Source organism: Melospiza georgiana, chromosome 1, assembly GCF_028018845.1.
Source record: "Melospiza georgiana isolate bMelGeo1 chromosome 1, bMelGeo1.pri, whole genome shotgun sequence".
NCBI lineage: Eukaryota > Metazoa > Chordata > Aves > Passeriformes > Passerellidae > Melospiza > Melospiza georgiana.
The window spans coordinates 32,648,300-32,663,155 of NC_080430.1; the positions used below are offsets into that span (position 1 = coordinate 32,648,300).

Sequence of the window (14,856 nt, forward strand, 5' to 3'; positions counted from 1 at the left end):
TTTCTTCACACAGCCTCTAAGTCCAGCCTCTCAAGCTTTGGGTGTCATCGACATTGTGTGCTTCTTGCCAGTTCTGGAAAACTATACAAATGACATCTGTCCTGCTCCTGTGCTAGTTTATTCATAGCTGCATTGTAGTTTTCTCGCCTCTCTTCTAACTTGATGATTTTTTCAGGTCTGGTTCTATGAGACTAGTGAGTTAACTTCAAAATTTGGTGCTTGCCTGCCTCTACCTCGCTTGTGCTGTGGATTTTCATTCTGTTTTAGTTCTGAAGTTCCTCCAGCTTCTCCTAAGTAAATCCTGGTTTTTCAAAGTCAGTACTTCTTTGTAGACTTGATCCTCGTTTCCTTTCTCATCCTGACAACTCTGCCTGTACAGACAGGACTAGATGCACTCACGGCCTCCATTGTGGTTCCTGCAGCTCCCTTCTTTATTCAGCAGTAAGTGAAGGGTGTGCGACTTTTTTTGTTTACCCTTGCCTTTTCACTTCTCCTGGCCACGATACGTGTTCCTGGTGTCTCCACTCTTTGATTCCGCACTACTGGAATTCTGAAGGGAACTGTGTGCTTTTTGGACTGGACAGGCTCTTTTATCTGTTTTGCATCCGCTTTTAAAGTCGCGGCCCCCGTTGTCGCCAGGGGTGAATAGTCCCCGGCAGCGCGGGGCGGGCGCGATCGTCCTTCGGCTCAGCGCGGCTCGGGCCCGGCCCCGGCAGGGGCATCTCCGCTCTGCGGGCTCCGCACCCCCGGCGCTCCGTGCCCGAGCGCGGCGGGACCTTGGGCGGCTCCCGCTCCTGCCCCGGTGCCCGCTCCGTGCGGCCGCTGCCGGCGGGAGCCCCGAGCAGAGCGGGCCGGGCCGGGCGGGTCTCGGCTGGGGCTGTCGGGGCAGCCTCTGGTTCGGCACTCCCGGGATTGTGCGCTGGCTGAAGGACTGCGGGATGGGCCGCGGGAAAGCGGCCCGGGCATCTCTGCTGCCGGGAGCTGCGTGCTGTTCCCATTCTCGCCGCCCTCGGCGTGGGGCAGCTTCGGAAGGCGAGGCACTAAACGGAGAGCCGAAGGCAGCGCTTGCCTATCTTTATTCGTGCTCGAAGAGCCGGCATTTGCCAATTCATCTAATGCGTTTACGCCTCTGGAGTTCTGTAATGAATCCTTCGTGTCTCCCACTGTAACTGTTTCAGGACAAGACAATGTACCAAGTCTTTGTAACTATGGAGGGTGGTTAGAAGTATTAATCTGTTTTCTTGGAAGTTTTTGATTTTTCCTGTCCTTGCAGGCTTTTCAGATGTCTTCTTTCAGAAGAACTGCACCTGGAGTACTATGACAGCAAACTATGATTGAGAAATGTGTAAGCAGTTTAAAAATGATAACTTGTGGGGACAGTCTTTGGGATAAGACTTGTTACCAATCTTCAGGTGGCAACTCTTGACTTATCTCCCAACTCTAGGAGATGATCAGAATGCCAAAATATCCTTCAATTCCTGTGCACCAATGAGAATGCCAAAAAAGCAGCTGGTCCATATGGTCTACCATACCATCATCTTTTTGCCTGAGATCTCTGGCTCAGAATGTCCAATGTAATATTGCTCTTTATGTGAAGACATAAAAATTTGATATAAGGGCAACAGTAAGAGTATTTAAATGAATCCTGTATTAATAACAAAAAATTCATCTTTTCCCCTTGAAATGGAAGGAAAGCAAAATTCCTCTGTTGGATTAGTGAAGTTTCTTTTCTGATTCTAAATATTTTTGTTGACACACCACTTTTCTTTTTTTTTTTTTATTTTTTAAAGCCTTCCCCAGTAATAAAAATATGCACTTTATTTCTCTCCCTTTTCAGATAGATGCTGTTGAACTGTTAGCAGAACAGTGGGAAAATTGGCTGATACAGTGGAAAGCTTATAATGCGGTAGCCAAAGCAGCATTGGTAGGTGTTCACAAATGGCAACGTATCTGTGCCTGATGTCATTTTTAATGAAATAATGTACACAGATGTTTATTATGGCTAAAAAGAGATTTGTGAGATGTGGCAATTGTGATGTGCAACGTGGGCGTATTCTCAGGACTCCAGAGATCAGTGAATCCCAGGTGCTATTATAAAACCCTTCGGTTAACTGGGGAAAATCGTGCATAGGGATTGTTCCATGGTAGCAAGGCAGCAGCTGGATCACAGCTTTGGAATACTCTCATTGCAAGCCCCATGACATCTGGCTGCGTACATGACCAGGAAGAGGCCAATCCCCACCACACCTTTTTTTCCCATGTGCTGATGTTGACTTTTCCAAGAGAGGATCAGCAGACTGGACCAGAATTCCCCTCCAGACACCTTAGGATAAATGGAGCATTTGGCCAATGTCAGAATTGAGGGATAAGTGGGAGAGAAGCCTTTGGATACCATTTGAAGACAGAAAGAGCCATTGGTGCTGGGAAGGTGACAAACACTTGTGAATGGAGATGGGTTTGCGGAAGCAAATGCCTGAGTTCAAGCCCACATGAAATAATCAGGGAGGCAGAGGAAGTGGCTCTCTTTGAGTGCAGGCTGCATGAAGTGCAGGGAAGGTTGGGTGATGTGATCCCAGCCCTTGATCTCTTTGGTGCTGAGGGTGGACAAGCAGGATTTGGGCTTTACCACAGGAGACAGTGACAGACATGAATGTGCTGAGGACAGAGAAGAGAGTGAGTCAAAGCTGTGCCCTAAATACAGTCACAGAGCACAACCTGGAATGGTAAGAGGTGAGAATGAGAGCTCCCAGAAGGGATCAAGTCATGGACTGACAGGCAAAAATCGATCAGTTGTTACAGATTTGCATTTCTGGAGGGTTTTACAGAGAAGAGCAGGTATGGCCTTAGAGCACTGCAAGAACAGGCAGTTGTGAGGAGTGATCACTGTCCAGCATGGTTGGAGCTGGGTTCAGTAGGACTGGGCAGCTCTGGGTCTGTTTCAACTAGCTACTGAGAGAGAATTCCCTGTTTTAGAATCTAGTTATCATATATGTCTCTGGAATTTTTTCAGGTCTCTGCTTTCAAGGCCCCAGGCACTCAAGCAGCACCTGCCTTTGGAATGGGAGGACAGCAAACCTCAGGCTTTGGGCTGTCCAGTAAGTTCCCATGCTAAGAGCCAAAACATTTACACATTTTCTGTAGTGTGCTGCTGCTGCATCTTTGAAATTTAGTGGTTGTTTAGTATCCCTGGGGTACCAATTCTAATATTTTTTGTCAATTCTCTGCTTGCAGGCTTTCCTGTGAGCAGCAGCAGCACCAGTGCCAGCAATTTCTCCTTTAAAGCCAGTTCCAGCCTCATCAGTCCAGCATCATCTGGGAGCAGCCCTGCTGCTGGGAGCTCTTCTGCTGCTGCAAATCCTCCTGCATTTGGGACAGCATCCTCTCCCAGCACAGCCCAGTCCGTCGGCTTTGGCAGCCCGGCCGCTCCCTCCGCAGCCTCCTTCTCCTTCAAAGCAGCTGCCACAGCCGGTGCCTTTGGGACTTCTGGCTTCTCAGGCTTTGGCAGTGCTTCTGCTGGGAGCTCTGCAAGCAGCCCTGCAGCCTTTGGAGCCTTTGGTGCCACCGTAGCCCCTTCTGGCTCGGCCTCGAGCGGAGCTTTATTTGGGCAGGGCGGCAGTGCCGCTGCCCATCCTGTCACCTCAGCGTCTGCTGCAGCCACCAACGCCAGCCCTGCCTCAGACAAGTTATTCACTCCCAAGAGCGAACTGTCAGCGGAAGAGTGGCAGCAGTTTGAAGCTAAGGAGTTCACAATTGGAAAGATTCCTCTGAAGCCACCACCAGTAGAACTTTTAAATGCTTTTGACCTTTTAAGTTTATTCTGAAATGTTAATTTTTATTTCCTTTCTCAGTTCTCTTCTGCAGAAACAAATGCACAAGTATAAACTTTTGAACCTTGTATTGGGATGGACTTCTTACATCTGAAAGATGAACTGTTGAAACTAAAATAGAACATTTCCTTCTATATGCTGTCCTGTGAAATTCTGTACAAAGACTATATGAAAAATATGGTGTCAAAAGAAAGAATGTTTCAGTCAGATATTTAAAACCTACTCTTGTATCAATGTATTATCTCCAAATGTACTGTCTGTGGGATGTAGGACTGGCCACAAAAGCTTTTTTCCCCATTGCCCCAACAATTGATATTGTAAATTTTTTGGTGAGCCCTTACTGATAGTTATTACTGAATGTGTGCCTTTGCTGTCTGTCTATAATCTGTTGTTTTATTCCCCAACTTTACTGAAACTAGATGATCTGTGAGGGATGCCTGTATAATTTCCTCCAGTCCCCTTCACTAATTATCAAAATCTTCCAGCATCCTAATGTTTACATCTTTAAGTTGACCCTTCCTGTCCACAAATGGCACATGGATTCAGGTCAGAAGGAGGGGCCATTTCAGAGCCCAAAACCCCTGCCTATCCTTTTGACTTCTCTCATACCATTCTCTTCTCATCCACATTAAAAAGGGGTTCAATATAGCCTACATATCCCACTAATTAGGGCTATGAGTCAGCATGATAGTTTCCAAAAGCTGATACATTCCTTCAGGATTCTCTCATTATGAACCAACAGATCATTTCCAATTCAAAAAATCAAAAGTAGTACAAGGAACATGTCCAGAAAAAAATGGCTGATGCTCTGACCCCACTGCTTGTCTGTGCTCTATATTTTGAGCTGTATCCTCTTTATCCATCTCCACCCTGCTGTTTTAGGGGTGTGGAATGAAGGGAAGTAACATTTGCACATAAAACCTCATCCCCTTTTCCAACATCCACTGTAAAATAATATTAATGTGCAGTGACACATTTTCTCCATACTGCAATTTATAAAGTGGCCACTCATGATGACAATATCTCTTAATTTATCTTTAGTCTCTGGATCTCCCCTAAACACATTCCAGCTTTTGGAGATGCATCCTAGATGCTATGGGGAAGAATTGGGCATTGGCATGTTCCCATTATTTAATTTAATAACATTCAGGTTATGCAATTCCTTTACCCTTAGGTCCATTATTTAATTTAATAACATTCAGGTTATGCAATTCCTTTACCCTTAGGTCCAGACCTTCAGTAGTTACACAACCCCAATCCCCCTGACTAGTTACACTGATAAATATACACCATTTGAAAGAGGAACACTGGTGTACCTACTGATCCAAGAATTCTATTCCCCTTTTTGCACTTACTTGAGTCTCTCTGCAGCATTGCACCTTGAGACTGGAGAGGATTTGATGGAGTACATGCTGCAGTTCTGTCTCAACCAATTCTCCATTGCCAGAGGAAGCAAGATGGTCTAGTCAAGGCTTTTGGCCATCCCACCTGGACACCCAGAACTCCCAAGTATGAATTCCACTGGGTGCAAGAAGCAGATTTGCATGCAGAGTAGAGTTCATAGAATATCCTGACTTGGAAGTGACCCACAAGGATCATCGAGTCAAACTCCTTGCACAGGACCATCCGCAAGAGTCACACCATGTGCCTGAGCCCTGTCAGGTTGGTGCTGTGATGATTTCCCTGGGGAGCTTTCTTAGCACCCAACCAGCCTCCAGGTGAAGAACCTTTTTCTAATACCCCACCTAAACCTTCCCTGACACAACTTCAGGCCATTCCCTCAGGTCCTGTCACTGGTCAGTGGTGAGAAGAAGTCAGTGCCTGCCCCTCTACTGCCTGAGAAGTTGTAGACTGCAACTCATCTCATCTTCTCCAGGCTGAACAAACCAAGTGCCCTCAGCTGGTCCTCATACAGTTTCCCCTCAAGGCCCTTCTTGATCTTCACTGCCCTCCTTTGGATGCTCTCTACCAGCTTTATATCATTCTTCTCCTGAGGTGCTCAAAACTGCCCCAGGATTTGAGATGAAGCCACCCCAGCACAGAGCCGAGCGGGACAATCCCTCCCTTGCCTGGCTGGTGATGCCATGCCTGATGTACAGAGATCTTTGTTACGTGGCTGTGCACACGGGCAGTGAATCCCTAAACGTAGCACAGCCTCTGTGTGCCAGCCAGCCACTTTTATACACTTCAGACAGCAACAGCTCAACATCTCCGAGCTGTGCTGTACCTACGGTGAGAGAACTACAGAAAATGGCCTTAGCCTAAGACAGGGAGATTCAGGTTAGATATTAGAAAAAAGTTTTTCACTGTTAGGGTGGTCAGACATTGGAATAGGTTGCCCAGGGAGGCGGTGGAGTCACTGTTGCAATATGTGGTACGATTTTCCTAAGAAAGGATGTTGTTTAATGCCTGATCTTTATATACTTTCAAACCTAATCAACAAGAAGGGAGATTTAATCCCTGAAAGAGATAGCAGCTGGCAAGCTCTTAATGTGCTCATGTGTTAGAAAAACAAATTATTTGTAGGTAGAATTGCCTTGTTAGGGTTCAGGGCTGGACATGCTTCAGTGATCTCAGCCCTGGGTGAGGTTGATAAAGCTTGGGAAGAAGGAGTTACCACTGATAATGGACACAAAGAATGCAGAATTTACATGCCACAATAGTATTTGTCAGAACCCTCAAGATAAGGAAGAAAAGAATAAAAATAACTCAGCAACTGTGCTGAAACCAGCTCTGACTGGGTAAAAGGTAATTCCAGCAGGGGGATCTGTAACCAGCAGCTCATGGACCACCAACCCAAGAAACCCATGGGCCCACAAGAAGAAAAAGACTGAGCATGAGGACCAATTGACATGAGAAGTGAGAGAACAATTAACCAATAGAAGATAGAATACGAATTAGTAAGAGAGCTGTGTAACTTGTAGCTAATGAAGGCTAATTCCTTTGTTTGCTAAAATGTATAAATAGAAAAACTTTTGATAGTTGGTGTGCTTGATTTGTGGAGTACCATCTAGCACCCGGGCTTGTGCAACTGTGAAATAAAGTCTTTCAAATGTGTAATTATTGGCTTCTCACTGGGTAATTAATCCAATTTTTGCAGACAACATCACCATCCCTGGGGGTGTTTAAGCGGTGCCTGGATCTGCCGGGTGATGTGGTTTAGTGGATTGCAGTGGTAGGGATAGGTTGGTGGTTGGACTGGGTGATCCTAAAGGTCTCTTCCGACCCTGCTGATTCTGTAGCCGTGGGCTATACACCCCTTGGTCTACCCGTAAAGATACAGCGATACAGCACAGAAGCGCTTTACCGCGCAGGCTGTGCGGAGCTTATGTGAGACAGGGCCCGTCACAGCCGAGGGGCGGCTATTTTACTGTGTCCGCGCCTGCAGGTTTGCGCAGCACAAATCAAATCCGCATTTGGCTTTACCAGCAGCTGGTTACGGCGCTATCCCCAGCTCCGACGGGATGTACGCGCCGGCCTATTCCCGCCTCCCGCCGGCCCTGCCCGGGGCCGAGCCCGGCCCGGCCCCACCCGCGGGCCCGCCCGGCGCCCGCCCGGCGCGTCAGAGCCGCGCGACGGCGGGGCGGCCATGGGCGTCTGCCAGTTCTTCCTGCGCGGCTACTGCCGCTTCGGGGAGCGCTGCTGGAACGAGCACCCCCGCGGCGCCGCCGGCCGCCCCGGGCCGCCCCCGGCCCACGGTACCCGCTCTGCTCCGCGCCGGGACGGGACGGGACGGGACGGGAGGGCGGGGGGACGCGGCGCTGCCCGCCCCGGGCGCTGCTCCGAGCAGAGCGGGCCTGGCGGGTGTCGGCTGCAGCCTCTGGCTCCGCACTCGCCGAGCTGAGCTCTGACGGAGGGTCTGGGGCACAGAGCCTGTCAGGAGCGGCCGAGGGTGCTGGGGGTGTTTAGCCTGGAGAAAAGGAGACTTGGGGGCGACTTATCGCTTTCTACAAGCGCCTGACAGGAGGCTGTGGGCAGGGAGAGGTCGGTCCCTTCTCCCAGCACACCAGGAGACACAGCCGTGAGCTGCACCACGGGAGGGTTGGTTGGGCAGTCACAGAAAGGGTGACCGAACATTGGAATGGACTGCCCAGGGAGGTGGTGCAGTCACTGTCCCTGGAGGTGCTTAAGGAAGGACTGGATGTGGCACTTGTGCCATGGTCTTGTTGACACGGTGCTGTTTGGTCAGGGGTCTGTTTGGTCAAGGTGATGTTTGCTTGAACTCGATGGTCTCAGAGCTCTTTTCCGACTTAATTGATCTTGTGATTCTGTGGCTGCGGGATGTGCCGCAAGGCAGTGGGAAAACAGCTTGGAAAACTGTTCTCATGAGCAGCGAGCAAGTTTCCAGCAGCTGTACTCAGTGAAGGCTGTTTCCATTCCCTTCTGCTCTGGGTGTGTGGGAGCTTTGGGAAGGAAAGGGGCATGACAGAGAGCTGGGGGCTGCAGTGATGGCATGGCAGGAACTCACTGCAGGCAGTTGTCCTTATTCCTGCTGGAAGGAGGGTCGGGGTTTGCCTGTAACGACACACACAGGTGTGTCCGAGGTCTCAAAATGAAACTCAGGAGCTCCCTGTGCTGGAGCAGAGCCCCTGCTGGAGCTACAGAGGCAGGAGCCCCTAACATAAACTTACAGTGCATTCAATTCAGTCTTTTTCTTCTGGGGTAGTTACTTCATGAAACAACCTAAGCAAAACTGAGCCAGTGTCTTTAGTGCCACGAGTTGTTGGCACAGTGATGTAGTTGAAGGTGTCTCTCTCATTAAGGCACAGGGGCGATGGAACTAGATGACTTTTAAAGGCACCTTCCAACCCAAACTGTTCTGTTTGAGAAGCAGGACTTGAGAACTATCCTGGGTAACTCACTAGTTAAGCTGACTTAATAATGAGGTTAAGTTACTAGGAAAAAACTGTTTTAATTTCAAACATTTTATTGCCACTCTAAGACTAGTTACAGTTAAATACTTACTTTTTTCTTTGATGTTGATTCATATCTTAATGATTAAAAATTTGTTTGCTTTTTTGTTTGATTTGTTTGTTTTAATTGGCAGGTACTAGCGGAAGAGGAGGAGGATGGGGTGCCTCTAACCAGAGATACAGCAATGTTATCCAGCCATCTTCCTTCAAGTCTGATACGTGGGGTGGCAGCAGAGATCACGGAAGAGGATTCTTTGGCTCCTCTGACTTTGGATCGTCAGGAGGCAGCAGCAGAAATGCAGACTTTTCACAGAACAGGTTCTCTGCCTTAGCCAGCAGTCAGAGTGTTGCTGATGGCTCTAAAGATGAAGAGGAGAGACTTCTGTAAGTTACAGTCCTGTCTTACTGGAAGCATTTAGAATGAGCAGGTTGAAAGCTCACTGAATTCCTAGAGATAATGCAGAGGACAGGATCGTGGGGAGAAAGCTGGGACATGGGAAGAACCAGAGAGAGCATCACTTCATTTGGGTCTCTGGAATGATGCTGGCATGGGGAGGAAGTGATCCTTGTTTGGCACCTGGGCTGGGCAGACAGTCAATTGTGATATTATTAATATGGTGTGGTATTTAAGTTGTGATCAGGAAGATAAGCAAGGAAACAGATTTCAGGGCTTGAAAATAAGAAATCAAAGCCCCTTATACAAATGAATTATTTTACTTTGTTTTTTGTCACTTAAGACAACAAATCTTTCTGCCAACAGCAGAACTATTGGTTTCATAGAGGTGAATGTTACAGTCAGCTGCAAGTGACCAGCAGCTGCAGGCAGGTACTGAGAAGCAGCAGTGTGATTTCCCAAAGAAGCAAGGCTTTGGAAACACTTTCCACTACTTTTTTTAAGATTACATTAAGAAAACACTTGGTTTTCATGGTAGCAGGTTTTCAGCTCTGACCAATTGTTTGAATTGGTTGTTACTGGCATTTTTGGTTTGACCATGCAATTTCACCTTCATCTGTGATTTTGGTTTTTTTGTTAGTGAGTGTGTAGTGAAAGACATGGAAATTTGGCAATCTTCTGGACAATGGATATTTTCATGTTACTCACCAATGAAAGAAAAGCCGAATGTCTCAGGTAGGTACGTTTTCAGTGTTGTATATTGCTGCTGTTGAGGATGTTTCTGTGACTTGCAACATTGTTGTACCTCTGAGCAACCATTTGCAAGGTGATGATTTGCCTTGTCATACAACAGAAAGTAATATTCGTGGAGGGAAGATTCAGTTTGGACGTTCACACCTCTGACACTCTGTAATGAATGTTTTTTTTGTCTCTGACTATAACTCTCTTAAGAGAGACAATGTATCAAGGTCCATGTCCTCATAACTGTAGAGGGCAGTTGGAAGTATCAGTCTCTTTTCTTGGAGGTTTTTGACTCTTCCTGTCCTTGCAGGCTTTTCAGATGTCTCACCAGAAGAGCTGCGTGTGGAGTATTATGACAGCAGAGCAAACAATATCGTTGGGAATTATGTAAGTATCTATCAAATGTTGGCTGGTGTGGACTCTCTTTGGACAGGACTTGTTGCTGTTCTTCAGGTGGCAACTCTTGATTCATTTATCTCCAACTCTAGGAAATTATCAGAATGCCAAAATATTTTTCAATTCCTGTGCATCAAAGTGAATGCAATAATAGACACTCCTTGACTGAATCTTTCCCTGCTCCTGTGTGTTATTTGTAGAAGTTACTTGAATCCTGTCTCAAAAGTTTAATGCCTTATACACTGTTAGGCAGTTTGATTGTTATAGGTGGTTATTTGGTGCTTTAAATAGAACTTGGCCTTGTTCTTTTACATGCCTTTGTTGCAGGGAATTAATGATGAAAATAGCAGCTACTTATTTTCTAGAAACAGATATGTATATACTCATTTGGAAGTAAGGCATATGTTTTTATATAAAACATCTCGCAGTGTGTATATATCATTCCTCCCTTGTAGTCCTGTCAATACCAAGGAAGCTAACAGTTTATTGTTGTGCCAGGAAAGAAATTAGGCTGTTGGACAGATGCAAGTAATTCAAATTAATTCAAACTACATTGCACTCTTTCCTATTCTGGGTTCTGTGTTACAGAAGGAATTGCTCTTGTCACCATTCTTACTTCATAGGTTTAGATTTACCAGAATCACATTTTTAGAGACAGGAGACCCATATTTTTTAAAAATTTCAATTAAAATAATAATAAACAACAAATGATAAACAATCTGCTCTCCGTGGCTATTTAAATAAATAAATAAATAGTGATCTCATCAAAGCAGTAAATGCAAGTTTTTCTAACTCTCAGTGTATAGATGATAACTGTATGAAACAGTTCTCTACAAGATGTTTAAGTACAGCATGTCTTTTCCATGTTTCTGTTCTTAAACTGGGTCAAAATCTGACTTTTCCAGTTTGTTGTACAGGAGCAGATACCAAGCAACATGATCTTCCAGCATGTGACTAGACACAAAAGAATTATTGATGTTTGTGGTACAAGACTCTTTTGAAAAATGAAGGAATTTGTCTACAGAAAGATTACGCACTCAATTTTTGCAGGCATTTGTGACACTAGGTGTTTTACTTGTCTAGGTTTAGAGAAGATTCAATTAGGCCAGGCATCAAATTAGGTGTGTTGCTAAACTTAAGTATAAATGTAGGAAGTACACATTTGGAATTTCTGAAAGGTTGTTTGAAGACTTTTTAGGTTTTTGCTTAGTAGTAAATCACAGTTATCAAGACACAGATACCATTTATTGCTGCACTGTTCTGTGCAGTTGTCTGATGGATCACACTCAGGGGGTTGATTTAAATTAGGGAAGGTAATTTCATCAAAAGTGACTATTTTAGGATGATACAATGGAACTGTTCTGAGTTACAGTGGTTTGAAATTAGGTGGGGTTTTTTCCAAAAATGTGGAAGAAGCTAAGGTAAATCTTAGGACTTCAGCCTAGTGACTGAGTGCATAAGTGGAAAGGCGAGATTGTAAAGTCTGTTCTCATATATATAAAACTTACATATCTTGTTTTGTTTCTTTCCCCCCCCGCCCCAGCATCTAATTCAGAAAAAAATAGAACTTGGATTTGAAAAGTCCCAGAACTTGTCTGAATGTTACTCCTATGTAAAGTAAAAGGCTTGGTTTAAGGACAATAGTAAGAGAGTTTAAAAGAATTCTCTGTTAAAAACAAAGACATCAGCTCCTCACGTTGAAGTTCCAGGAAAGAAAATATCTTATTGGGTTACTGAAATTTCTTTTCTAATTCTAGATATCTTTTTTTCCTTCAGTTGCCAGATGACACTTTTGTTTTTAAGTCTTAAATAATAAAGCCATGCTTTTATTTCCCCCTTTTCAGATAGATGCTGTTCAAAAGTTAGCACTACAATGGAAAAATCGGCTGCTTCAGTTGAAAGGTTTAAATGCATCCACAAAAGCATCTTTGGTAAGTATTCACAAATGGCATCATGTCTCTGTGCATGATGTCATTTTTAATGAAGTAATTTACACAGATGTTTATTATGGCTAAAAAGAGATTTCTGAGGTGTGGCAATTGTGATGTGCAACCAGGGCGTATTCTCAGGACTCCAGAAATCAGTGAATCCCAGGTGCTATTATAAAACCCTTCGGTTAACTGGGGAAAAACGTCCATAGGGATGGTTCCAAGGTAGCAAGGCAGCAGCTGGATCCCAGCTTTGGAATACTCTCATTGCAAGCCCCATGACACCTGGCTGTGTACATGACCAGGAAGAGGCCAATCCCCACCACACCTTTTTTCCCATGTGCTGATGTTGACTTTTCCAAGAGAGGATCAGCAGACTGGACCAGAATTCCCCTCCAGACACCTTAGGATAAATGGAGCTTTTGGCCAATGTCAGAACTGAGGGATAAGTGGGAGAGAAGCCTTTGGATACCATTTGAAGACAGAAAGAGTCATTGGTGCTGGGAAGGTGACAAACACTTGTGAATGGAGATGGGTTTGCAGAAGCAAATGCCTGAGTTCAAGCCCAGATGAAATAATCAGGGAGGCAGAGGAAGTGGCTCTCTTTGAGTGCAGGCTGCATGAAGTGCAGGGAAGGTTGGGTGATGTGATCCCAGCCCTTGATCTCTTTGGTGCTGAGGGTGGACAAACAGGATTTGGGCTTTACCACAGGAGACAGTGACAGACACAGATGTGCTGAGGACAGAGAAGAGAGTGAGTCAAAGCTGTGCCCTAAATACAGAGCACAACCTGGAATGGTAAGAGGTGAGAATGAGAACTCCCAGAAGGGATCAAGTCATGGACTGACAGGCAAAAATCGATCAGTTGTTACAGATTTGCATTTCTGGAGGGTTTTACAGAGAAGAGCAGGTATGGCCTTAGAGCACTTAGAGCACTGCAAGAACAGGCAGTTGTGAGGAGTGATCACTGTCCAGCATGGTTGGAGCTGGGTTCAGTAGGACTGGGCAGCTCTGGGTCTGTTTCAACTAGCTACTGAGAGAGAATTCCCTGTTTTGGAATCTAGTTTTCACGTATGTCTCTGGAATTTTTTCAGGTCTCTGCTTTCAAGGCCCCAGGCACTCAAGCAGCACCTGCCTTTGGAATGGGAGGACAGCAAACCTCAGGCTTTGGGCTGTCCAGTAAGTTCCCATGCTAAGAGCCAAAACATTTACACATTTTCTGTAGTTTGCTGCTGCATCTTTGAAATTTAGTGGTTGTTTAGTATCCCTGGGGTACCAATTCTAATATTTTTTGTCAATTCTCTGCTTGCAGGCTTTCCTGTGAGCAGCAGCAGCAGCAGTACCAGTGCCAGCAATTTCTCCTTTAAAGCCAGTTCCAGCCTCATCAGTCCAGCATCATCTGGGAGCAGCCCTGCTGCTGGGAGCTCTTCTGCTGCTGCAAATCCTCCTGCATTTGGGACAGCATCCTCTCCCAGCACAGCCCAGTCCGTCGGCTTTGGCAGCCCGGCCGCTCCCTCCGCAGCCTCCTTCTCCTTCAAAGCAGCTGCCACAGCCGGTGCCTTTGGGACTTCTGGCTTCTCAGGCTTTGGCAGTGCTTCTGCTGGGAGCTCTGCAAGCAGCCCTGCAGCCTTTGGAGCCTTTGGTGCCACCGTAGCCCCTTCTGGCTCGGCCTCGAGCGGAGCTTTATTTGGGCAGGGCGGCAGTGCCGCTGCCCATCCTGTCACCTCAGCGTCTGCTGCAGCCACCAACGCCAGCCCTGCCTCAGACAAGTTATTCACTCCCAAGAGCGAACTGTCAGCTGAAGAGTGGCAGCAGTTTGAAGCTAAGGAGTTCACAATTGGAAAGATTCCTCTGAAGCCACCACCAGTAGAACTTTTAAATGCTTTTGACCTTTTCAGTTTATTCAGAAGTAATATGTTTTGAAATGAAATAAAATGTCACTTTTAATGTTTGTTTCATTTCTCAAGTCTCCTGCAGGAATAAAATTACAAGTGTAAACATGTGGACTTTATATTTTATAGTTTATTGGTTATTTTGGGACAGGCTTTTTACACCTGAGAAATGAACGGTTGAAAATAAAATGGAGTATTTCTTTCTATTTGTTGTCCTGTGAAATTCTGGGGAAACACTGTTTAGAAAAAGGTTCTGTCAAAAGAAACAGTACTTCATTCAAGTATTCACAGCCTACTGTGAATGGAACCCTAGAAAGACACATGCAGTTACAGTGCTTGTTATTGGACACCCTTTTCTTACACCTCTTTGAATTGTTTGTGCAGTGTTGGAGGGCTGTGTGTCGAGAGAGAGGGATGGCTCTGTGTGGTCTGTGCCACACTACACTTTTCTGGCCCCTGGGAGCCAGTTCCTGTGCCAGTTGACACAACTCAGCTGTTGCTAGTAGTATTCCCTGAGGTCACCAAGCCTGCAGGATTGTCATATGCAGCCCTGAAAGCATTCATCCTGCAGAAGGAGCTTATGGGTTGTTATTTTGGTGCCTCTTAGATGAAACTTTGCAAGTAGAAGCAAAACTGCCTTTCTGATGAAAGGAACAGTGGTGAATGATGGCATTTTGTTGTCACTTGATGGGTGCATATACTAATGTTACTTCTGCTGAAGTCATGATGTTAAGGGATCAGTTTTGTTGCCAAGATGCTCTAAAGC

General features: G+C 45.8%; 2 protein-coding genes across 2 annotated transcripts; both read left to right on the plus strand.

The window, feature by feature from the left end:
- The first annotated feature begins 17 nt into the window (after positions 1 to 17).
- LOC131080135 (nucleoporin NUP42-like) lies at positions 18 to 4,036 on the plus strand. The gene is made up of 5 exons (XM_058018251.1): positions 18 to 441; positions 1,274 to 1,345; positions 1,838 to 1,924; positions 3,011 to 3,095; positions 3,232 to 4,036. The coding sequence occupies exons 2-5, from the start codon at positions 1,331 to 1,333 to the stop codon at positions 3,819 to 3,821; spliced, it is 777 nt and encodes a 258-aa protein (XP_057874234.1). The 5' UTR covers positions 18 to 441; positions 1,274 to 1,330; the 3' UTR covers positions 3,822 to 4,036.
- Positions 4,037 to 7,416: 3,380 nt separating this feature from the next.
- On the plus strand, positions 7,417 to 14,200 carry LOC131086201 (nucleoporin NUP42-like). The gene is made up of 7 exons (XM_058029112.1): positions 7,417 to 7,525; positions 8,875 to 9,124; positions 9,775 to 9,869; positions 10,186 to 10,262; positions 12,116 to 12,202; positions 13,293 to 13,377; positions 13,511 to 14,200. Exons 1-7 carry the CDS (start codon positions 7,417 to 7,419, stop codon positions 14,119 to 14,121), a joined length of 1,314 nt encoding a protein of 437 aa, XP_057885095.1. The 3' UTR covers positions 14,122 to 14,200.
- Positions 14,201 to 14,856: the final 656 nt, after the last annotated feature.